Raw genomic sequence first — 25,645 nt, 5'->3', positions numbered from 1 at the left:
GTGCTCTGAAGCTCTACTGAGCATGCGCCATATTATACTAAATGTGCAAAATTATTAAATTACTAATAATAGTCACAAAAAAGATAAACACTAAAATTTTGACTCGGACGTCATTGCAGAAAGCGAGTCATATTTTAAGTGTATTTATTTATTTTTTTGTGCCTTTTCACCATTAAGCAATGCCATTAGGTTGCCAAGGTGCTATAGGTTACAGAATCTGCAGTTTCTCCCACTTTGGACCTAAGGATGACAACAACAACAAAAAGTAGGCATGAGTATAGTATTAATTTAACAGCCAGTTAGTGTCTTCAGTATATATTATTCTCCACTAGTGGTCAAATCATACAGCACCTTGTAAAGAACAATGTCATGGCTCTCTTGACTTTCTAGTTATTTCTACAACTCAGATTTTTCTCTGATAGAGCGACTGCAAAGGATAGTTCATTGTTGCAGGAACAAACAAAAAAAAACACTCATTACGTTTTTTTAGGACTTGCTTATGAATAAGAGGAGTTGTTCTGTTAGGATATAAAGTCATAAAAACCAAACTTCACGAATGTTTTTTGAGAAAAACATAACATGAACATCACATTCTTTACAAGTGTATGTAAATTTTTGACCGGAACTGTAGGCCCACTTCATTTGACATCCTGGGTCATAAACCTACCTTAATACTTGACTCGTGACTGCTGTGTAGGTAACTTCATCATCATTGGAAATGGACTGTTGGTTAGTATGTGACTGTGGATTTGACAATTGGCGTCGGGTTTTCACGTGTCCATATGAGTGCATCACATTTGCGTGTTGTTTCTGTGAGTATTTTCGTGCCAGACTTTGAGGAGATGGCACAACCATGTTGACATTGGCATAGATACTGTTTGGCTGATCTTCATTGGGTGCAGAGCTGACTTGCTGAGAAGAAAACCGTGCCTGATTGGTCAATATTAATGTCTGGTTAGGATATGTGCAAGAAAAAACATAAATGAAATGTACAGATTCCTTGAAATATTCTCAGTGTAATCTGAATATTTTGAGATTTCTAGCAGGTTACCAATCTCCAACCTTTCCTTTGAGAATGACATTTCAAATATCTTTTTCTTTGTCCGTATTCTGTATAAATAAAACTCCTAGGCAGTAAAAAGGCCTCACATTCAACATCTGACGCTTAATATCAGTACCAACCGTTCATGCTGATGTCACGCATTAGAATAATCAGGGTCAAGGATGCATAAAATCCCACAGTTGCAGCAATATGCCTTATAGACAGATTTTTGTGCAAACAAACAACGGGCTTAGCTGTGATGGGGGTTGACTGTGTTAAAGAGGCTTATGCCTCACATCTGGCCAGGGAACGCCTCTTGTGGTGGAACTAGGAGAGGTGGCCATTGAGAGTGAAGTCTCACCAGAGCCAGATGAGTGGAATAAAATGATGGTTTTGTGTGAATGGAAGATACAAACCTTTATCTCTTTTTTTTCTGCCTTCCTCTGTTTCTTCCTACGGCAGAAGACGAGGATATCAAATATTAGAAAAATAATTTTGTTTAAAAAAATATTGTCGGAAAAACAATCTTTGACAAATTACATTCTCTTCATAGCATCAAATTTTGGTCAATAGAACCTACCAACTACTTACTATCAGAGGGGCATTACGGATTACATCGTAATGTAGTATCATTGGCCAAAGAATCAATACTGTGTTGTGACCCATGTGAGTGTTGGAAAGCTTCAAAATTATTTTCTCACAGCACCACTAGTTAGGAAATAGCCGTCCTCAATGTTGTGCAAAATGTGACTATTTCCAAGCATACGGAGGAAGTTTTAATGTACCCGCAACTGTTTAGAGACGCAGATGTCAAAATACTTGTGAACATTGCACTACCACTATTACTTCAGTAACCCACCAGAGAAAAAGAAGAAGCATTAAAAAAACACAGCCTCCAAATCCACCCAGTAATCCAACAGTCACATGACCTGAGAACACAAAAATGAGTAAATGTATGTGTTGATAGGACATTTCAACATGTTTCACATAAGGTAGAAAGTAACACAAACCAAAATTTTGGGGCTCCATTAAAAGTAGGACTGTCGTTGAATTAACAAATTCATACTGACTCCGGGCCTGACAGAGATAGATTCCACCAAGGGGCGTTTCCATGGAGGGAAGAGAAAGCATCTGTCCCGAGCCCAAATAGAGCAGCGAGTTGGAGCTGTTCCACTTATACCACATGTAGCTGTGGTTGACGGTGTCGGCTGTGCTGTTGCACATCATATCGACGCTACTGACCTCACTTGGCACATCTGTTGAATGCAAGAAGTTTGATGGACAATGAGGAAAAAGTCAAGCTTGGTCTAGTGTTAAACGAGAAATGTGACGTACTGTTGTGAAACAATTAACACTAATGTCATTTAGGAAAATCTCACTTTTTTTAGATGAAAAAAAAAATCAGTGAGAGAGGAACAAAATGCTTCAATTCTACACCATTGTATTTAGTACTAAAGTTTGAGGAAGAAATGGAAGAAAACATTATATAAAGTTAATATTTGAGGATACATACATTGCACATGAAGGTTGAACTCAGTCGATTTAACAGATGTGATCCCTGACAACGCAGAAATTTTGTTAGAAGCTCGACAGTGATACCATCCACTATCGCTAGGCTGAGGAAAAGAGATGATGTGATTTGGCCCAGAATTTATCAGTTGCTTGTCCTTATAGAGGCTGTATCCATTTTGTGAAACTTGTGGGTTGGCATCACTGCTGCAGCTGAGAATCAAAGAGCTCCCATTGCTGATGTCTTCAGGGGGTGTCATTGACAACTTAAAGTTGCTCGGAGGATCTAAATTTAAGAGAAAGGGGGGTACTTATCATGACAGAGAATTATAACTCAGATCAATTCATTCACTTCAAATATATCTAAACTGTGAGGGCTGGTAGTGAGGGATTACTGACCACATGACCGTTGCATCACTAAACCTAAGTTCCTGCTTTCTTCAGTTAAGAAATATATGCAGATATAACCTGTTTATTCTATAAATATCCATCTACACATTCATACAGTACATTACATACATTAGTGTAACTCCCTTTACACCTGGCTGCTTTAAGTCCTCTGTGGGTTGCTAAAAATATTCTTAATACGGAATGAAAATAATTCCAAAGAAATTTGATTATACTATTTGCCTTGAAAAAGTCATTAAATTTTTGATACTCACATTGAACATTCAGAGTGACAGAAGCCGATTTGATCTTATCTTGTCCAAAGACAGCACAGTGGTACCTCCCAGAATCCTTTCTATCAGCCTGGAAGAACGAAGGGCTTCGGCCCACCAGGTTTCCATCTCGGTACCAAGAAACCTTTACTGAGTCGCAACCGCTGGTGCAGGTCAGTGTAACAGTTTGCCCCTCTGTCACTGTGCTTGGCTCCACAGAAGCAGTTAGGTCTGCTCCAGAAAGTCATGATTAAAAGAGATTCAATATCATCCAAATCAATCATGAAAAAGAATCCCCCACAGAAAATTGCAATACATTTGTTTGTTTCTTAACTACATGCTTTGAGATGACAGAAACCATTTAAAAGAAAATCTTAGGAGCAACAAACACAAATTAATCATCTATCCCAATAAACACAAGAGTTGATACCTTTTACTGACAAATGAAGTCCATCATGGCTTTTCCTTTGATCTGTAGTCAAAAATACATGGTAATATCCTTCATCAGCATGTTTTATGTTATTGATCCGTAAACTGCAGTCCACCATCCTGTTGCCCACATATTCAAAGTGCTCCAGGAAGAAATTGGACATGAAACTGAAAGGAAATTTAACCCATTGAATTGAAATGACTTTTTCATGAAGTTGATAGTGGTACTGGCATTTAACATGCAGATTCGCCCCTTCCAAAGCACATTGATTCTCAAATGTCACTCCAAAGTCTTCACTCAGTACACCTATAAAATAAATGTGAAGAAAAAAAAAATCATTCAACCAATTCAACTTTAACCAGTTTCAGGTCAGGTTGGTTTTGGTAGCATCAAACTGAATGGTGCCAAAAATCATACATAGTTTCTGACTAAACAGGATAAATGAAACCTACCTGACAGGAGTGCCAGAAAAATCCAACCTTTCTTCATTGTTAAATCAACCTGAAATATATTCCACTTGTCATAAGAGGACACAAGCTGATGTGTGCAATGAAAAAAGGTTCATTTTGACATTCCGCAAACAATGACCTGTGCATGAACAACTAAAGTTCTGAAAAAAAAGCAGAAGTGGGAAAGAAAGTAGATCCCCATGCTTCAGTTTGATTGAGGTTTAGTAGCTGGCTAGAAAATTGACAAAAACATCCATTATTGATCTTATCAAGTACCTATAAAGACAAAACTCAGTCAATTTAATAATATAATAATAATCGGACATAGGCCCTGTCGTCATTATCACAACACAAAAGCCTACTTGTCATCACACGCAGAAACTGCGTGTGATGACAAGTAGGCTTTTGTGTTGTGATAATGTGTTAAAATGCAATTAAATTTGTATTTGTTTGTTAGAGCTATTGAGCAAGTGAATGGAAAGTATGTCTTTAAGATTACCAACTGTAATGCGTTTCTTAATTTGGTCACACCAGTGTTACTGTCCTGAGCACCATTACACTATTTCTAACTGGTCAACCTAGTTTGGGAGGAAAACTTAAGCAATTGATTCTTCCTCAACGCTGTTTTATTCGTTCAACATCTCACATTACAAATACTTCGAATGTATGCAGACAGTTACAAACAAGGTTGGCAGCAAATGAATATGACATTAGATCTTTGTTTTTCTGTCACTTCTACAAACCAGGTATGAAAGAGGACTTCTGTATTGTAGCGTTAAATCAGGAAGAAAAAAGGTAAAAAAAAAAAATAGAACTTGCGTATAAATGTGAAATTACTTAATAAAAATCCAAATTATGAATGTGAAATTACTTAGTAAAAATCCAAATTATATTAAGTAAAAAAAATGTTAATAAATATAACCTTCCCAGCATACAATTAAAACTATTAAACATTTGCAATCAAGTAATACTAAGAGACATATTCAATATTCTTTTTTTCTTCTGAAAATGCAGAGCACAAAACAGCAATTAGAAAAACTAGACATCAAGTTTAACACATCACCCCAAAAAATATAACAAAAATCTGATTCAAATTATAGTTATACATTTCAATTGAAAATATAGCAAATGTAATACCTTAACCTTGTATATACAATGTTTTAATCACAGTTGCATGGTAGTAGCAAAATAAGTACGTAAGCACAAAACTAAACGTTCAAAAATAAACTTGTATAAATTAGCTTTTTTTTAATATATATTTCTCATCAGTATGAGGGAACAAATAAAATTAAAAAAAGGGGGGGGTGGATAATGTGACTGCATGACTTATGGATTCAACATCTGACTGCAAAGACTTGTTTCTGGAAAGAAGGATTAAGTATTGCACATAATGGCTCACAGTTAACTTGCAACATTACATCACATTCAGGTTATGTCCCAAAGCATGCCACATCACAAAAGGGGTCAAGTGATCAAGTCTTCTTACCTATGTCCTACCGAGTGTCCTCTACATTACAAAAGTGTTGTCATAGTGTAAATTGCATAAACATGATGTCTGAGTGAGGAAGGCAGACTCCATCATGTCAAGAGAGCGAGCGGTGAGCTCGAAGAGAAGTCGCAAAGAAAGGAGGATGGAGATCTAGTGCATTACATCATTAGGTCCTGCATCGACACTAGCCAGGTAATTTCCGTAGTAGATAAGTATGCATGCCAAGAAGAAGAACTTACAGGCAGTCTCAGAACGAGAATCTAAATATTCAAATCCACTCAGGTGATAGAAGGATGATTACAGGTTGACCGAAGCCAAAACATTTATTTTACTCATAATCATATCAACTACACCTAAGAGTGAAATACCAGAATATATATATTTTCAAGACTATCAAAATCTTTTAGAAAGGTCTTGCCATGCCTAATAATGTTAATCAGGGCAGAGGAGAATCTATGTACGATTGGCTAATGACAGCCTATTTTGAAGCTCCAGAATCACACCATTACACCAGACAATGTTCAAATTTACCAGCACTTAAATATATATAAAAGCTAATTGAAAATTATATTAATATCCTTTTTTTCCTTAAATTAAGTTTACCATAATTGCAGATCTCTTAGTAACAAAGGTACAAAATTATTTTTCACCAAGTGAAAAAAATGAGGTATTGCAAAAGGAGTTCTCCCATCTGTGAAAAATGTGCCTAAAATGACTATTGAAAAAAATATTTAGAAAAGTAGTGCATAATAAATGTATATATGTCCATGACAAAATAATCAGCTATAAAACACTGTACAAAAATCAGCAGGCCATGTATAAAATAATATCTTTATCTCTGTGACAGCAAATTCTAGCTACAACCATATCCAACCACAACACTAGTGAGAGAAGCTCCAATCAAGGTAGAGTGTGCAGTGGTACACCATGAGGACAGCTCAGAAGAATGGACTGTGCATTCCCATAGTTTGAACTACATTAGAATGTTAGCTTCCAGTGCTAAGATCCCTGACAATATACTGTAAAGCGAGCAAATACTCCTGCCAATACCTGAGCCACGAGGGCTGGGCCTTATAGTGAGCCAAAACTCCTGACAGACTCCTCCGCGTTGACGTCTGCTCTCCAATATCCGTTCTAGGCCAATCTTTGGTTTGCCCTTGCCATTCGCAAAGCGTCCCCTCTTAAGCCGGGAACTCACATGGACGTTCAAGCGCGGCTTCTGACAAACGCAGGGGAGAACAGCTTCCGAACTAATCCATTTGCCATCTAAAACAAAACATTCCTCCTTTATCCAAACCCAACTCAAACTTTGGTAAATGGTCGTTGTTCTCAAATTCTGCACGCAAAAAAACAAAAAGAAAAACGTGCGCTCTTCAATGCAGCTTCTATCATCAGGATGCTGATTCCATTATTATGATGAACCTCAATTAAATTGTCTTGAAACAAAAGTAAGCAGCTTTGCCAGCTAACACCAAACAAAATTACGTCAAGTAGGAAAACATCGAAATCCAAATAAAACGCATTCATATGTTCATGCACACCAAGTCAAAACGTAAATGGGATTTTACTCTCTTCTTAGTTACTATGTTCAGAGGGCCCAATTTAAAAATAAAAAAAACAATATAAATTAAGTAGGTTTTTTTTTTTAACTTAAAAGAAAAGTGCAATTATATTTTTTCATATCATAGGTCATCTCATACCCCTTCCCTAGTTACCCCTTTCTCCCAGACCCTCCCCAATCCTAAATGGTCTCCCTTGCCTTAGTTCCAGCGGAAGGAGATATGCCGCGGTCGGTCGCCACCTTCCTTCACCAGGGGCTTGTGGAACTCACGGCCGGCGCGGGAGTGGATGGCCGCCCAACAGTATTCACAGTAATACTGCAGACAGGTCACGTTAGCGCAGAAGAAAGGAGCAAACTTCCCCCCGCAGCGGGTTCCCTGGCACTCGTCACACAGCTGGTCATCCAATACGTATGGCTTTACTTCCACCTAGAGAACACATTTAAATAAAAAATGAAAACGCCTGTCATTCAACTGAACTTGCCGGATTACGATTTGTTAATTTCTTTTATGAGGAACAAAGCACCTGTGGTAAAACCTATCTGCCATTTTGGGGTCGTCTAATATGACAGAATCCAGAACAGGCAAATATTTCACAATTAAAAAACAGCAAGTTATTAAAATAGGAGCTAGAAATGAAAATAAGGAGATATGCATTTGAGATTTTCAAATACAATCATCAAATCAATTTTTTTAAGTGACAAAATAGAACAAAAAAATAAAAAATGCAATGGTTTTTAAAAAATTTAAAAAGGGAAGACCACCGCAGCAAAAGCATAAGCTTCCTTTAGAATGCCTTTGCAGCTCATAGGTTAGAGTTGTGGTGATGAATCAATCTGCTTGACATCACTTCTATGGTATCCTTCTTACAAATAGTAACTCAACATAAGACGTTTCACTAACAAAGGGTACTGTAAACAGAAAACTGCCAAGCCGGAAAGGTAGCACAAAGTAGAAAGGAACATCAGCGTGTTGTCCTAAGGAAAAAAAAATACATGACCCAATTCAAACATCATAGTGACTCACCCTTTTATCAATCTCCCCATGCTGCAGTTGAACAAATCGAGCACTGATAGCTGCAATGTAGCTTTGCTGATTAGAGAAAGCCACTCGCCCCGCCCCCTTCGGATATTTCAGCTCAGGGTCTGTGTCAATGCCAGCATAGCAGACTCCACCATAGAGACGGTCCATGATCATGGCCAGCTCCACTGGAAGGACAACATACAACTTAGGTTGGTGTGGAGGGGGACAGTGTCAGTCACTGGGGGGCCATGACCCAAATGTACCTGCGCGTAGCGGGCGAGGGACACCTCCTACAAAAATGGTCTTCCTTGGATCTAAAGGCTGAGAGCCATCCATGACAAAGTCGCTATCATTTAAATTCCAGGGCCTGATTTGGACCTAGCATATAAAAAAAAATATTGAGAAAATATTTGTGAGGATGACACAGCACGTTTGGAGGACATATATCAACAGCTTCCAGCTCTTGCAATCGGGTTGTTTGTTAACTGGGCTGCCGTCTTTATGCAATACAAATGGAACCACAAAAGCAGCAAGTCTCTTAGCAATCTTGTCTGTTCTATGAGGTACTGTGTCCCATGCAAATGTCATTAAGAGCTAAAATGGCTACAATAGCTTAATAGAGCATGAAAACACTCACAGGCTTGTCTTTGATGGTGGGGCTGGAGACACACAGGTACAGTTTACCATCTTCTTGAATGCAAGCATCGATCAGAGCCTGAACAGAGCTCTCATCTTGAAAGAGCAGGAAGGCATACCCTATCGATACAATGGAAGCAATGAGCACCACGGCACTTTTGCATCCAACGTAGACAAAACATGAAGACAAACACTTACCTTTAGGGGGAAAATAGGACTTGCTCTCTGCCTTGTGTGGCCAGTCCACAAACAAGTGGCCAAAACGACGAAAACTTGCAGTGATTTCATCTGGAAGACAAATAACCAAAGATTTAGTTTTTTTTTTTAATTCCAGTTTTAAAAATGGCAAAACTACATTTAAAAAAAAAAAGTTTAATTAAAAAGGATTGAAACCCATTTCTTTTAATTGAATTTACAAAATCTAAAATAAACATGAGCATTTACATCAGTCCTAGTTGAAATGAATTCGATGTGTTTAGTTGTAACTGCCAGCCAATGTGTTCAATAGTATACTTACACAAGGAATTATAGTTGAACATGCAGGTACGTGAAATTGTACACCACCATTGTTATCGTGTAGTACCTTCGTCTATGTCCGGGGGCAGCCCTCCAACAAACACTTTGCGAGAATAGCGCTCTATACGCTCCCCATTTAGGTGTGGGAAACAGTGTGCCGAGCCTAGTCCACTAAGCCCCTGGTCAGTAGTCTCATCATCGCCAAAAGAGCGCTCGTCCTCCATCGGGAACAAAGTGGAATGACCTAGTAAGAATATCAAATAAATATTAAAATGGTGAGGAAAGCTGAAGTATATAATTATTTGGGCAGATTTAGATTTTTTAAAATAATTACTCAGCAATTAAAACAAATAAAAAATGAAATTGCAAAAAGTTCACTTTTCATTTTTAAGTACATTACGAGTTTTACCTCGTCTTCTGCCATAGCTTCTCGCTGCATGTAAAACAACATACAATCCTTTACGTGTTTTTGCAAGTGTAGGGGACTTTTAGTTTTATGCAATGTAATTTACATACCATTCATAGGCAAAGGCCCGTCTCCACCCTGATGAGGGAAGGTGAAGCGTCCTACAGTAAATGACATAACAGCAAAGGCTCAGAACACGTTAGAAACTGGAATAACTTTCCATCACGGATGTTTTTTGTGGCCCAGATAGTATTTGCGAGAAATTCCCTCTGCTTCAGTTGTTCATAAAAGGCACAGCAAGTAAATTACAAAATCCAATACATATTGTGACATCTTCCTCTATTGTGAATCAACTAAACTTGAGGCTAAGCGGAGAAACTTGATAACTTCTGTCAAATAAGGCTGTATTTATTTACAGCCAATGGCAACAGAGCTCATCCCTACTATTGTTAGTTTGGGAACCAACCTTTCAAGGAATCCTGCTCAGCCCTCATAATGTCAATCAGGGAGTTCTCCAGAGAGTGCATGTTGAAACCATCAAAGGAGCGGGTTCTCTCCTGCTAAAAGAGTGGAAGAAAACAATTACGAGATTCATCACAGCTCCCCACCAGCAGCCATTGGCTAGAGATGATCTAACTGCAGGCGAACTCATGACAACAAGTAAAATGACACGCTACAGGGGATAGGTTTTCAGCTCCTCTGAGAGAAATGATGCAAAACAAAAGATTTGAATTCGTAATAGGGATTCAAAAAGGCATGATGTTCACAGTGCAAGTGTGAAAGCATATACAGGTTTAGAATGCGATACTGTAGACCAGGGGTCTCGAACTCAAATTACCTGGGGGCCGCTAGAGGCCGAGTCTGGGTGAGACTGGGCCGCATCAGGATTTCCACAAGAAAAGCACTGATAAAACATTCCAACGTTATCAAATATCTTTATTTTTTAACAAAAAATAATGAATTAAATAAATTAACTTAAAGATGAATAAAAAATAAATCAATCAGTAATACAAAACCAAATAATACTAATGAGCATACAGTAGATATACACTGGCTGGCTAAGTAGAGAAAATGAATTATTTTTATTCCGTTTCAAATGTCTGTATTAACAGCTCTTTAACCTTTAACTTTCTGAACTTGAATGGAACATTGAACATGAAATATTCTGAACACGGCTTCTCTTGCCTACTCCTTGCTGCTAGAGACCTGGCAGCGCTTCTTCTCACATAGTCACATTTGGCTTGAGGGAGGAAGCAGTGGAGACCCTCAGTAGAGCTTGAAGATGCTCATCAGTAAGTCTGGACCTGTACTTGGACTTATTGAAGTTCAAGGTGGAGAAGAGCTTCTCACACAAGTATGTGCTCCCAAAAAGGCACATGGTCCGCTTGAACCTTCGGGAAAGTTCAGGGAAGCTGGGGGTCAACTCTCTCAAAAATTGCCCAAGCTTGTCTGCTTCTCCACTCACCTCCCTGAACTTGGCTTTGAGTGCAGAGTTGCACTGCAGGTCAATGAGCTCCATTTGAAGCTCAGGAGGGGCATCTTGCACATCAAAGGAGAAGGGGTCCGCAAAAATTTGAAATGTGGCTTTGTGTGTCTTGAAGTCTGCAAATCTGTGATCAAATTCCTCCTGTAGCTTCGAAATGGCCTCAACATACTTCTCACCACTGAATGGTGTGCCTGCATCCACGAGAGCCTTGCATGCTGGGAAATGGCAAAGGTTTGTCTGAGAGAGCTGGGCTTTCCATAACACAAGTTTAGTGCAGAATGCTCTCACGTTGTCATAGGCAGCACTGACAAGTTGCCCCTGGCCTTGTAGCTTCTTGTTCAGTACATTAAGCTCATGTGTGATATCAACAAGAAAAGCCAAGTCCATGAGCCATTTGGGATCACTTAGCACAGGATCAATCAACTCACAAACGGCGTAGCTAGCTTTGACTGCTGCATTACTGTCTTTGGTAGCCTTCTTGAAGAGATCCTGTTGCCTCAGAAGACGTGTTTTAAGACTGGCAACCTGGTTGGCTCTCTCATCTCCCTGGTATTTTTCGTACTCCTCAGCATGTCTCGTAGTACAATTACGTTTCAAATTGTATTCCTTGTGCACCGCAACTTTTTCAGTGTTAATGAGACACGTCGGGGTGCCCCTGTGTTCAACAAAGAAATATTGCACTCCCCACTTTTCTTGAAACTGTCTGTGCTCATCACCGACCTTTCTCTTCACGGCAGGCTTTGAAAGAGACATCTCTGGGGCTCTGTAATATGTTTTTCCACTTGGAATGAGTCTCGGGTTGATCTTTCACATTCAGTCGCGCGGGTTTGTGGCGCATGTGCACTTTCGCTCTCCGTTTCAATCGCGGAGATGGCTACAGTCACTGACACAGGCTGGATCACGGATCATAGCGCCTCATTCAGTTCTATGCTGAGAGCAGCGGAGGAGTGTGCGCGCCGAGCGGAGTGATCGGCCTCACGGCTTCTCCTCCGCCCAGCTGATTGGAGGAATGAATGAGTGAGTGAGCGAGGCACTGGACAGCCCGGCCGATGTCCCGCCCTCCAGAGCCGTATACCTCACCGTGATTGGTTCATTCAGCTCCGAACCAAAGTTCCCTCTAATTTTTTGTTGGTCTGAGCAGAAAGACAACCTCCCTGAGCGCACTGAGTACCAGTGTGAGCGACATCATCAGTACTCGGATGATTCGCCTAAAGACGTTTCGCCGACGGACGTTTGACAGACGGGCAGGTCGCCGAATGGACGTTCCACCGAACGTTCATTCGGCCGAACGGAGGTTTCGCCGAAACGGGATTCGAACGCTCGCCCCGCCGGATCGTGCGTGTACAAGTTTTTCAACCTCGGCCCGCGGGCCATATACGGCCCGTTAGGATTTTTAATCCGGCCCGCCGCCGGTGTTGTCCAAATTATAGTAAAAATCAATGTCCGTCTACCATCAATGGCAGTCCGGGAATAAGCACTCTTGGGCAGGCAGATGTAGCAGAACCGAGCCGTAAAATGACAGCAATCGGGTCAAATCCATCCTAAAACAGCATTTAATGATTAAATACAAATACTGGATGATATCGCGATGGAGGCAAAAAAACGTCTATAGACGTCCATTCGCCAAACGGCTCAAAATGCTCTCAAATTCGGTCAAATCCAGCTGAAAACAGCGTTTAATGATTAAATACAAATACTAGTATTTGTATTTAATCATTAAACTAACAAATACTAGTACGACCTGTCCGTCTGTCAAACGTCCGTCGGCGAAACGTCTTTAGGCGAATCATCCGGTCACGACATCATCATTGCTCGCTATCGGCACACCAGTATCACACCTGCCGCAAGCAGGTGCATGTCAATGTTCCCTCTAATTTTTCATGTAAAACATGCTGTAAAACAAGAAAAACATGAGTGGACAGAGCTACTGCCACTGGCTGCCACTTAAACGGCGCCATCATGGGGAAAGGGGTAAAAAAAAAAAAAAAAAAAAAAATAAAATAAAATAAAATAAAAAAAAAAAAAAAATCGATCTTTCATATTAAGACGGGGGCCGCAAATTATCGTCCCGAGGGCCGCAGTTGGCCCGCGGGCCGCAAGTTTGAGACCCCTGCTGTAGACCAAAAGATTGAAGCATTTGAAAATGTGAACAATATCAAGGCCAGGGGGTTAAAAACAGATAATCTACATATAACTGGAAGCGATCCTGCTTTGCTGAATGGCACATTTGTTGCATTTCATGCCGACAAGGGGATATAATAGCTTTTTTTGGTATGGTTCGTGGTGCAAAACTTGCAATCAAAAAACACTAAGCTAAAATGAAGTTCTACATGAATGCAAATATTGTTATATTCTCACCTGAAAAGGGTAGACGTTATCACTGCGGCTCACTGCATCCTCCACCCAGCCCTTGTGATTGAAGCCAGAGCTATTCCGAGGAAATTTCTGGGAAGGAACCTGTAGACCAGCAAGTTTCATCAGCAGCCCAAAATTGTTCTTTTACAAGTGGCAGCAGGTATCATGAAATACATTAAAATTAAGGCTGGGCGATTTTGAGATGAAAAAAAATTGGAAAAATAAAAAATCTCAATACCTGTGCTAATGCATTCCATGTTTAATGCATATACAGATGCGAACTGACTAATTTTGAACAGTCTTTCAAAGACTTCAATGATGACGGTCTGCAAGTAGGTTATTATACCATGAAAAAGCACAAAATGAAGAAAATTACATAAATCGTGCACTAAAACACAAACCTATTTTATTTTCAATTGCCTGCTTTGTGTTAGAAGAACAACATCAAATCTTTAAAAAGATTGTAACTTTAAAGATTTGATGTTATTGCCACAATTTGTGATAAAATGGGGGGAATATCAGATCGCCCAGCCCTAATTATGAACTTAATTTTAATCAAACTGCGCTTGCTTAAAGTTTTCTGCTAAAAATAAGTAGCAATTGACCCAAATGAAAATGACAGTGTACTGAAACTACAACTACGGCATTCAGAATAAATGCCCCAAGGTGACATGGCATTAGCTGACTGCTCAGCCACCATTTTGTTATCCCTACATTGGTTTCTAAAGGGGAGTTGATATCAGCAACACGTTTTAACTTTTATTCTTCTTGACTTGCGGTTAAAGTACAACCGTTATTATAAAGGAACTATTGATAAAGACCTATATTTGATGGCCACAAACACGGGACAACTTTGGAGTTTTTGCAGTACTTGAAAGAGAAAACTTCAAGATTTGGATCTACCTGACTATTGGGGAAGGACTTCTTCAATGGAGAAATGGAGTTTAGACCAGTCATTCCTCCACCTACACCACGTCGGTAATCCCGAACTCCATGTGTGCCCCCCCAGCCTCCGTAACCTCCAGGGCTCCAGGTGGTTGAAGTAGGTGTGGAAGGGCTCTGGTAGTTTCCCCAAGGTGAAGGGTGTTTGCTCTGGGCAGGAGTGAGGTGGGGCAGCTGGGGGAAGCCTCCGGTCCGGTGAGCATGCGGAGGGAACGATGGCTGAGGGGGGTGAGGGCTTGCCGGGGAGCGCCGGTGCTGCTGTGGAATGCCCTGGCCATGAGGGTGATAGGGCTGGGGATGAGGTGTTGGGGGGTGGTGCTGGGACACTGGTCCAATCTGCGGGGAGAAATTGCCACCTGCGCCAAAGCCAGGACCGGCGTGGTGGGAGAAGCTCGGGAACAGCAAGGGAGGTGCACTGCCATTGGAGCCAGCTGGACCGAAGAAGCCCCCGACGTCATCACCTACCACAGGAGACTGGGTAGATGGAACAGCAGGGGACCAGTTGTTGAAGCTTGTCAATGAGGAAGGGGGGGACTGCGTGCATCCAGCCGTACCCATTCCCAGGGTGTCCTGGTAGTCAAAGCCACTGAGCACTGGAGACTCCATTCTAAGCTTCTCCTTCCCACCACTGATCTCTAGAGAACCTTTTTCTATCATGTTGTCTTCAGGAAGGACTCCCTCCAGCTCTCCTAAGGAAGCGCTGGGCTCCTGCTGGCCTGGAGAGATAGCCTGAGGCTGGGCTTGAACCTGAGACTTTTCCTGCATTTCTTGGAGGTCTAAAGCCTTAGACTTGTCCGATTCCAGAATCTCATCTTGCATGTTACTGTGTTGGGCTACTGCGGGGAAGAGCCAAGCACTGCCCCCATTGGTGGAGCAGGTGTTGTTTACGAAGGAGGGGGGGCTTGGGGGGTTGGAGGGGTGGTGAGGGTGCTGGGGTTGGAGGTGAGGAGGGATTCTTACAGGAAAAGCAGATTTGTTACCACTGCTGTTCTTCACCAGAACACCAAACCCGTAGTCCCCCATTTAGGACAGCCAGTAAATAATCAGTAGGTTTTGGCTTTCACCGATCTTTTTTTTTGTATTCCTGAAAAAAACAGAGGCACAGGTGGATTTACATAGGTTAAAATGCACTCAGTGTACACCTTGATTAGGTCTGGGTAATAAAAAGTACATCAAATCAGGCGAGGGATTACTTGCATGGCAACATGTCTGTCTGTTTTCAATGCATCCACACACAAAAACGAAAACTTGTCTTGCCAGCATTATAATGGTGGTAGGAAAGCAGGCAAAACACCCAATCGAACCAACACTGGCAGGGGCGAAACGCCTGCTTTGACGCCTACAAAGGTCGTCGTGCAGCTAGCAGCAGAGCTAACATCGATTCCACCACCTTGCATGTGTCCTTATCTTCATGCAGACGCACCAGGCTATTTTAGATCACCCTCAGCATTACTGTTAATTTGTGACGGCCCCGGTCAGCGCCGGGGTGGGAATGATCGTGGACACCTACCGCGAAATCTTCCTTTCTAAGCAATGACCTCCTCACACGTAGCCATTTAAATACAGGAAAATGCTGATGACGTCTATCGTCGCTTCTCGATGTAGGGTAGTTCCCTTCCCGAAGCCGCTAAGCTAGCAAAAGCAGATCGCTAGCATATTTGCAAAGCAGCTGGCGAGCATTACTAAAGCGTTTTCGGCGGATCGCAATGTCAAACGAAAGCAACCTAAGTACGCCACGCCATTACAGGCGAGAGCTCGGTGGAAATTTCGAGCAGATGACTAGTTGGAAATGGAGCTGGCTTCTTTCAACGACCTCGTCTATTTCGTGCCCTGTATGTTCAATGTCACACAGCAAAGCCATCAAATTTTCACATCGAAACCAACGTAACGCAAAATCGTCCGCTGATGTGAAGCGTTGAGAATGGAAGTCAATGGATCGCTTCTCGGTTGTAACTACCTTTAGTTGGACGTCATGACCTTATCGTTTTGATGTTGCCATATTTCTGCGTTTTTCCTTTTTCTGCATTTCCCCACGGCCGGTGTAAATGGTTTCTCCTCTCATCTAGATGACAGCTGAGCCAGTCGGTGGACACTTCCGACTACAAGCCCCGCCCATTGTAGAACCAGGAAGCCAATGGGCGTCCGGATTTTAACTCTAGTCCCGCCCATCCACGACCTCTTTTATCATTTGATTGGATCTTCATTGTGTAGCCCGCGGGTACAGAACGCCCATATTCAATGAATGGCACATGTTGTCCTCCAAATAAGGATTCATCGAAATCAATGGGAGGAGTTGTTGGGGGACACGTTCATAATCCAAGGAAGATGCTTATCGATGCTAAATGTTATCTTTAGTAGATCATTTCAGGTTTAAAACGTGCAGTACAGTAGGGAACATTATTTACAGGCGCTTCTTAAAAATGCACAGGGAACGATTTGAATTTTGAACACACAAATGTCTTCACTCCACTTCATCCATCAGCACTTGCCCCTGCTATCTTTTGCAGAATCATCATCTGTTATAGCAAATTACATCATGGAATTTTATAAAGGGATATTAAAATGACAGGTTTGGCCATCAGTTTGTTATCCAATGTCAAATTAATTTAAAAACGTCACAATTGTTTTTCAAGATATCTGGAATATAATTGCAATCGGTGTGTTAGTTCGTTATTGCATTTTTACCTTCCAAGGACGGGGAATACTGAACATTTTATTTGAAGAAGAAAACGTAACCTGGTTTCCCTGAGCAACATGTGGAAATATGACTTCTAGGGAGACCCTAAATTTAACATGCATTTTTATTAAGCCATGTCCAATTAAACAAGATAACCATATATTTTTTTCTATGAATGAGAAAGCATATAGTTGGGCATCTTGCCAGTCTTGCTCATCATTCTTGTAGCTGAGAGAAGATTGCATTCAGTGGAAGCTCTGCATTATACATTATTTCAGTGGGAGTAAGATGATGAGTCTTAACCTGCTCAACCAAAGCAAGCTTGTTTCACAAGTTCTGGCAGGAGTTGTTGGTGGTTGCTGTTCTTACCAAATTTCAATGACATTACCCTGAAATTCTTTTTCTGTCCAATTTTCCATGAGCTTACATATGACACAATTATTTGGCTTGCAATTATCGTGAACTCAGTTTATCATCTATTTCGAATTCCAAACCCCGTGTTTAGTGTCTTTAGTTGCACTCACCACCCAATTCATTCTGATGTCCTGCAGGTCCTTTTGGGGTGGTTTAACAGCACAGCTTGTTTCGAGAGGCCCTTCTTGCAAGGCATGCATTTTTATTGTCTCTTTGATAATTAGGCTAATTGGGACCCGATAAGTGTACAAACAAAGAATTAAAATGTGTTATCTAAGGTCTAATTTCAGAACACACTCTTTGTGGTCTTTCCACAATTTTGATAGAGCTCTGCTGCCGTCAACGAAGCAAGTGTAGCAAATTCAAGTCCAATGAGCAGCATCATGTTGTTGGTAAGCGGCCATTCAACAAGCAGTCCTTTTTATTATGCCTTTGACTATAATTGTTGACCCTTCATCCACGTGAAAGGTGGCTTGATGTCATCAATGAAAAGGCAAAGACACAAAGGAACATATCAGATGAGAAAATAAAGGCACAGTTGAGAATGAATGTCAGCACATGTGCGGGATTCAGGACTGTGTGTTATGGATAACACTGACCTTGTGACCTTTGACTGAATTACGCTAGCTACATTTGCATTTCTTAATCAAAGTAGAGTACAAATTGATAATGACTAGGCAACACTTCAAAATATTCTGAAGGCAGACACAGTGGTTATTTGACAATGGTCAACATAGCCAGTAATAAAGATATACTATACTACTCGCTGACTTTGTTCAAATACTTATAGATCTAATTCTAGTTGAATTTGTTACACACACAAAACAGCCAAGAAATGTTACCATCCAGCGGTCATTTTCTATTACTACACCGTTATTCCACGCCATGATGCTTTTACAAAATAAGTCTAATAAACTGGAGGTGAAATTAGTCATTGGTATGTTTTGTGACTTTACATCTAGCCTGACCGTTAAAAAAAGAAGATATTTTTGCAAGCTTGGCTCAAGTTTGCAGTTTTTGTGAAGAACAGAAGAAAAACTGTACTACTGTGAATGTATTTTTGATCTGTTGACAATATTTTTTTTTAAAAAGCCAATGGCAGCTATTCCCATCACTGTACTTGACACTTTAAAACTTTTAACACAGGCCGCATTTCAGCACCAATAGATGTGACTGCTAGCTAGTCAGACGAGAACCGGGTGTCTTTTGACATGTGCACACCTGAGACATTTTCCACTGACCTGACTTCGTTTCCACTGAAACAACTGCACTGCTTCCACTGGGTTACACTAAATTGTGCAAAGCTAGACACCAAGTTTGCTTTACAAAGTCAGGTTACAAGTCTTTTAATATTACCAAGACCTTTTACCTCATTAATCCCCAAATTTTAATTAGGAACCGCGTGAAAAAACGAAAAGTCCTTGTGTGATGATAAAAGTAACAAGGTTAGTTTATTGTTCTGCAAATATGAAAGCGACTACATTAAACATGTCATGTTACACATCAAATAGAAAATAGCTTATGTCTCCTTAGATCTCGAACTTCTGTAACAGAATGGGGAAATATTCCTATTCTTCACATCTAACAAAAGGAAATTGAAACTTGTAAATTCTAATTTGCCATTGTGCTTTTGAGAGGTGATTGAGACATGATTCTGAACTTAATTTCAACTGCTAGAGTGGCTGGCCTTAAAAGGTCAACAGCTTGTGATGATGACCTGAGGGGAGACATAAAAATAAACCTTTCTCTGTGCTTCTTCCTACATAGGCTAGCCTCTTAGAGTTGCTGGCTCTTGGCTGAGGCCCAGAGGAATGCTCTGGTTGCCTCTGTAAATATAACATTTATAATAACACAATCCATGTGTGGACATAGCCCACTTCCTGGGTCCTTGCTTTATCGCCCGCAGCTCAAACAGGCCCTCTGATCTGTGCTGACCTTGGCGAGTGACTCCAGAGGGCAAAATGGACTGATTTGACTGTGTCAAACAATGGGCACACATGCAGAACTTGGTGCTTGGTCAAATTAAATACCCTAAAGCGGCGCATTTGTGGTGGTGGTGGGTCACATGGTTCATTCTGAAACTTTCAGCATTCCAAAAAAAATTCAAACAAAAGTGCAAGAGCAAAGACATTTGAGGCTCAACATAAAAACAGAACATTCAATCTCCCCAGTTCTTCGCGTAAAATACTAAAGCCCCTTTCTTTGTGTGATTGTTCATCTGTGAGATGTAATCATGTGCTGATGAGTAGATAGAGAAAAGATTGGAGACAATGTTGGAACATTTGCTGGTAAGACAGCGTGACAAATTTTTGTTTTCTTTACTCAATAATGTGACTGTTTTAAAAATTTGTTTCTAGATTGTAGCTTACTCTTTACTCATATCCATCTATACTGTAAACCTGCTAAGGATTTGCAGTTGTGAGGGATGTCAGGGGTAACTTTCTTAGTTGTATGTTAATTCCTAATTCCTTTGTTGGCGACATGACTATAATAATGAACTACAATTCATATGTGCCAGAACTGGACTTCAAACCTGTACAATTGGTATTTCACTATCAAGTATATATCTATTTAATTACAAGACATATTCCCACTTGGAAACTAACGGTGTATGTTACATATCTACAGAACAATGTGAGATAAATGCAATATTGTAGGGAAAACAACAGAACACTGTATACCACCTAAATCACTGTTCTATATTTTAACTATATTTATACAGACTCATATAAATATAGCATTTTTTGTCCTATTTACATTTTAATAAATCAACATTGCGTAAAGAAAATAAATAATACAAATATAGTCAAATCTTACAATAAGTATGATTAGAGAAATGCTAGATTAGAGCCAAAACAGTCCTAAAAATAAAAATCATCATGATAATAATACCCATTATTCATTAAAAACAAGTCAGACATAACAGTACATGCTATGCCACAATTACCCTGCAAGTTTACCATGTGTGGGATTGCTGGAATGACTGGAGAAGGTGAAAAAAAAGTACACAGAAAAGGGGCTTCTTTCTTCTCTGCTGACTGCGAAATGTCCAAGTGTGCTATTAAATGGTGTTGGATTTATCAGTGTTGTAATCTCCTGCATTTTCACCTCCTAATGTCAGTGGCCTCGGGGTCTTCCAGCTCCAAAACCGCTCTGGTATCTGGACTCTGGCGACGCAGTCCCTGATTGCGACCGCGAGGGTGGGCGTGGAACCCAGCCTTACCGGGTTTGTCACCGTGACGTGGGTGGCGAGGGTGCTCTGGCTGAGGGTGAGAGGGCGACGGGCGGCGTTGTTCAATAGCCGAGGGCGAAGGCGTTAGTGAAGAGCAGAGGCTGAGGCTGTCACACAAAGCTCCCCAGTTCTGCTCGCACTGAAGCCGGACACTACGAGTTAACGCCTCTTTCACCTCCTCTCCGCAACCCAGCAGAATGTTCACCAGCTCCACATAAGGACTAGGCACACAGAGGCCAATAAATGATACATGGTTTGAACCAATAAAGGTCAAATGCTTTAAGAAAACAATAATTAAAGTCTAAAAGATATCCTAGAGAGGACAAGCTTTGCTTAAAAAACTCTGTCCAGTTCCTTACCCTTTAGGGAAAAGATCTTGAAAATGGATCATCTCCACCATGACGGCTACATTCTCCTTAGCAGCTGAGCAAAGATTATGTTTTATATAACATTCTCTCTGGAGCTGGAACACCATCTCCTTAATGGAAACACACTTCCTACTGATACAGCTAAACTTGTGTCGAAGCCCGTGGGCCATGCACTTCAGAGCATCCTTGATGAAAGATTTCCCCTGCACAAAAACACACACAGGAAGACAATGTTATGACAAAGCCCTTTTTCATAGCTTCTAGAAGACAAGTTGAGTTCTGGCCCAACATTGTGTTGACACGGCAATCCTCTGTTCAAATGGCAATTCGATCATAGGCTGGGCAAAAAAGTGTTCAATCAGAGAAAAGAGAATGTTAACCAATGTATTATATCATATCAGGGAGATAAAGACGGACATTGTGCAGTCTTACAAGTACCATTATTTACAAAAAAGCAGGAACTCCTATAGAAAAATGCTCATTCACTGCCATTGACAGCAATCGACATTCAAGAGGGAGGAAAGGAAAGACTAGAGTATGACTGGGCAGTGTGTATGCAACATTTTAACTTATCGGCTGCCATTGACTAAATTGACATCCAATCCAGTTTGACTGGGAGGGGCTAGCAGTGAATGATCGCCGGGTTTAGTGGAGGTGAGAGAGGGAGATCGGGGGAATAAAAAATAACTAACACAGGTAGGGGGAGTGTACGTAACAACAGAAAATACACACGTATATGCTTTATTAATATGCTGAATGCTTAATTCGGCACATTTTAGAACCAGGGAGTGGCAACCGCCAGACAGTTTTCTCAGTACTCAGCCCCCCGATAATAGTTAGGCGAGGGGGAAGAACAGAGGGGGTAGGTACTCCGCCTTATAAGACACAGTGCGACACCATACCCATTTCAAACCCTACCATTTCTAGCCAAAATAAATGGCAAACGTGATTTCAATCAATAAAAAAAACTAAAGAGATAACGCACTTCTAAGAGGCGCACTCTTTTCAATCTTATGCATAAAACAGTTCTACGTATTGGAAAAGGTCTTTATTGCCTCTTTAAGCGTGTAGTTAAGATCTCATCATTTGTCATTTAAAAAAGCTTTTTTTTTTTGCAGAGCACAACAGGAATAATGAAATCTCTTCCCAGATGACTCCAGCAAAACGAGTCAGTGTAAAGGAATGTTACCCCCTGGTTGTACAATTATTGCAAATGGTCCACTAATACCTGAGAGTCAAATTTGCCAGCATTATGTAAGAACGTCATGCAGATCTCCTGCAGCCCTCGTATCTCGCAGGAGTTGTTCTCGAAGCACTCGAACACACCGCAGCCGACGTCTCCAGCACTCACAAGACAGTGCTGGATCTCAGCTGGAATAGAAAGAGCACATTAGAAGAGGTAGTAGTGTGTAAAAGACAAAGCTGCCTGACACATCACACAAACAAATATTTACACAAATCCAAGTGTTTTTTATTTTGCCCATGAGAGAAAAATGATAAGTAGGGCTGAAGAGATGCAGCACAGTCCAACTGCAAAGCCTAAATTGAGTATTGGGATGGTGCATTGCAGATGCGAGCGTTTCCTCCGAGCTTTACCAGAATGGCAACGTGTGCAATGAAATGACTATATGTGTTACTAAATAACAAACCTTGTGAATATTGGCTACTGGTTGCCACTCAACTGACCTATTAGTTATGAAAGGCAAATGCTGCTGAATTTGAAACTGTCAGATCATACCTGTTGGACCCCAATGAAGTTTCATTAAGGGCAAATTGCCGATAAGCTGCTTTTCCTCTGCCTTTATATGCAAAACCACCACACAAGCCCTTTGGTTTGTGAGCCCTAGTTGAACTTAAGTGCACAGGAAAAGTGAGCCGCTGACGGCAGTGCTTGTTTTGGCATCAGGGGAATGTGCTTGGATCGTACGAGCTTGGCCGCAGCGTGCATTGAGTTACATGCTGCTGTTACAGGAGTGTGAGAGAGGGAGGGGGTACTCTACTATTAAACACGCCTGGGAGTTTGTCAATACCATCAGGGAAATTAGCCTTTATTTGCACCAGTACGTTTGAGGGAATGGAAATTAATTAAGAGCAGCGCTATTGCCAGTGGTGTCCGTTTACCATGTACCAAGAGTCAGATGCAAACAAGTTAATGGATTACATTAGATTAAACTTTATTCATCCCGTACTCTGGAAATTCATGATGACGTGACAACCCATTTGGCAAGATTCCGTGAGAGATCATCAGGTGTGCTCTGGGAAATGTTCCAATTTTTCCAAGTTGCTTTTTTTTTTTTTTAAAGCTGTTTTTACCAAGACCAAATAAATGCCATCCATCCTTGCTAGTAACATATGACATGCAAAACATTTAAATGCTCTTCCACTAGATGGCAGAAGGCCCATAATTAACCAATGTATTCATTTTTTTGTAGCATTTTTGTAGGGTGAGATGCAATGTATCATACAGTAACATTTTTTATTCGAAATGCATACCTTGGCTCAGTAAAATGTAAGGACAAAAAAATATGAACTGTTCACCAGAATATGTTAAAATTATTTACATATCGTTTGTCAAGTGGCTAGAAGACAGATTTTTACAGCCATTCAATTGTTCCATATTGCTGACCTGTATTCTGCAGGGACAGGCGTCCTTTGGAGATGACCAGCTTTTCCGACGGGGTGTCGTAATTGTCGCTATTATCCGAGCCAACCACTTGCTCCAGTACCGAGAGAATCAGCACCACCACGGCCACTTTAAGAAACATCGCGTCCCTGCACCTTTCCCTGCGAAGATCCGCCAGCGTACGTGGGGAGCGTGCGCGATACGTGCGTGGATGATACGTGACGCTTCACCTCTGGGCAGGGAACCGCGCGGCTGCGCTTCGGTGTCGGTGTCGAAGTGACTGCATGAGCTGCCCTGGATGCTGCCTATATTTCTCAAGAGTCCCGGGTGTCAATTTGGATGAAGGAGTTAAACAGGTGTTGTCGCTCGGCCCCTCTCAGCCAATCAGAGCGGGCGACGTTACTGTCCACTGTTTTGTGGGCGGGGCCACATCAACTTCCCCATTTTAACATTAAACTGTGGAGCAAAAAAATAAAATAAAATAAAAAAACAATAATAATAATAATAATAGTTTTTATTAAAATCACTAGTTAAGTACCACTGGTGGCTGATGAAAGTGTCAAGTACAAAACAGGGGGGATAAGATACATTTAACTAGACAAGAGCAGAATATTTGAAATAAATATAATGTACAGTGTGGATTAAAATGTGGTTTCTTTTTTATTCTTTTTTTTTAGAATATAATTCAGTTCAAAAGCACTCCATAAAAATGGTTTCCAGTGACCATGGAAACGGTTTCCACTGGAAGTTGGTGCATGGTGTGATCCTGCCTGCATGCCCCAATGCACCCAAATGCCAGGGGAGGTGGCTTACTTTTGTTATCCGCTCCGCAAAAATGGAAACGATTTGTCAATAAAAATGAGTGGTGGGCAAAGTTTAGTTAGATAATAATCCTCTAGGGGGCCCCATAGATACGAATAGCTACTCAGTTGCCCCAATGCAGCACTTGACTGTGAGATTTAGCCCAACAAAAGAACATTTTCATTTCAATCATGCTTAAAAAAGAAAGGGCACATGCTGCAGTCAACAAAATATAAATACTTTTGAACAAGTAAGCAAGAAAATTAAAATTTTGATGAGGCATCACTTTACATTTTCTATTCCACCTGTGATTTAGTGCCTTTGCACAAGACAAATCTAAGAAAGTAAAAAAATAAATAATTTTAAGCAATGATAATATATGTTTAAAATTCATACAGTATATATAGTTTAGTATACGTATGACAAGCATAGGGTTAGGGTATATAAAACACACATACAGACTCTGGCAGCCCATTTACCGGCCTGCGGACCAAATTCTGCCCACGTACCAAATTCTGCCCGCGTACCAACTGAGTGGTGCATAACTCATCACCAGGCTTGAGGAGGAATGGAAAACATCTAAACGTGTTTACAGAGTGACCTAGCAAAAAACAGGCCTAGAATTTGACTAGGTTATTTCTAGATTTTTTTTCTTTGATTTTTTTTAAAAATTTGGAATGAAAAGAGCCTGCGGTGTGGCTAAAAGTAGTTTATTTTTTTTATACTATGATGTTCTGAAATAACATAAAATAAAATAAAAGAACAAGAAATGCTTGTTCAAATTTGGATTGTTTGTTGGTGGGGGCACGTTGTATTATTGGAAAAATATATTAAAAACAAAAGTAAGATTAGCAAGCAATGTAACAGTGTTATGTTCGAGTTACAGGAAAGACAGTCAAAAATCATATTACAGGTGCATGTATCCACAATGGGAATTATTTTGCTGGATCAAAATTAATATTGTTATTCATAATATGTTAGCCTTCGTTTTCCATTTCATATCTTTTAACAAATAAAGTTTGTTAACCA

General features: G+C 40.6%; 3 protein-coding genes across 5 annotated transcripts; all 3 read right to left on the bottom strand.

The window, feature by feature from the left end:
• Positions 1-3: 3 nt before the first annotated feature.
• LOC144082552 (B-cell receptor CD22-like) lies at positions 4-3,460 on the bottom strand. The gene is made up of 7 exons (XM_077609791.1): positions 3,214-3,460; positions 2,556-2,837; positions 2,053-2,298; positions 1,902-1,971; positions 1,459-1,495; positions 668-930; positions 4-240 (listed from the first exon to the last, which is right to left on the bottom strand). Exons 2-7 carry the CDS (start codon positions 2,809-2,811, stop codon positions 186-188), a joined length of 927 nt encoding a protein of 308 aa, XP_077465917.1. The 5' UTR covers positions 2,812-2,837; positions 3,214-3,460; the 3' UTR covers positions 4-185.
• Positions 3,461-4,697: 1,237 nt separating this feature from the next.
• Positions 4,698-16,600, bottom strand: LOC144082331 (cytoplasmic polyadenylation element-binding protein 4-like). Of its 3 annotated transcripts, none has more exons than XM_077609406.1 (12): positions 16,459-16,600; positions 14,463-15,585; positions 13,563-13,661; positions 10,185-10,275; positions 9,829-9,879; positions 9,722-9,745; positions 9,380-9,556; positions 8,995-9,084; positions 8,798-8,916; positions 8,424-8,538; positions 8,164-8,345; positions 4,698-7,566 (listed from the first exon to the last, which is right to left on the bottom strand). In XM_077609406.1, the coding sequence occupies exons 2-12, from the start codon at positions 15,522-15,524 to the stop codon at positions 7,339-7,341; spliced, it is 2,238 nt and encodes a 745-aa protein (XP_077465532.1). In that variant the 5' UTR covers positions 15,525-15,585; positions 16,459-16,600; the 3' UTR covers positions 4,698-7,338. The 3 variants fall into 3 exon arrangements, with proteins under 3 accessions (XP_077465532.1, XP_077465531.1, XP_077465533.1); XM_077609405.1 differs by having other exon boundaries at positions 10,185-10,278; positions 16,459-16,599; XM_077609407.1 differs by lacking the exon at positions 9,722-9,745 and having other exon boundaries at positions 10,185-10,278.
• A 3,258-nt stretch (positions 16,601-19,858) lies between these two features.
• Positions 19,859-24,159, bottom strand: stc2a (stanniocalcin 2a). The gene is made up of 4 exons (XM_077610425.1): positions 23,819-24,159; positions 22,421-22,563; positions 21,184-21,395; positions 19,859-21,045 (listed from the first exon to the last, which is right to left on the bottom strand). Exons 1-4 carry the CDS (start codon positions 23,955-23,957, stop codon positions 20,697-20,699), a joined length of 843 nt encoding a protein of 280 aa, XP_077466551.1. The 5' UTR covers positions 23,958-24,159; the 3' UTR covers positions 19,859-20,696.
• Between the last annotated feature and the right edge of the window lie 1,486 nt (positions 24,160-25,645).

This window comes from Stigmatopora argus, chromosome 9 (genome assembly GCF_051989625.1).
Source record: "Stigmatopora argus isolate UIUO_Sarg chromosome 9, RoL_Sarg_1.0, whole genome shotgun sequence".
NCBI classification, from domain to species: domain Eukaryota; kingdom Metazoa; phylum Chordata; class Actinopteri; order Syngnathiformes; family Syngnathidae; genus Stigmatopora; species Stigmatopora argus.
This window is presented reverse-complemented; position numbering and strand designations above follow the sequence as displayed.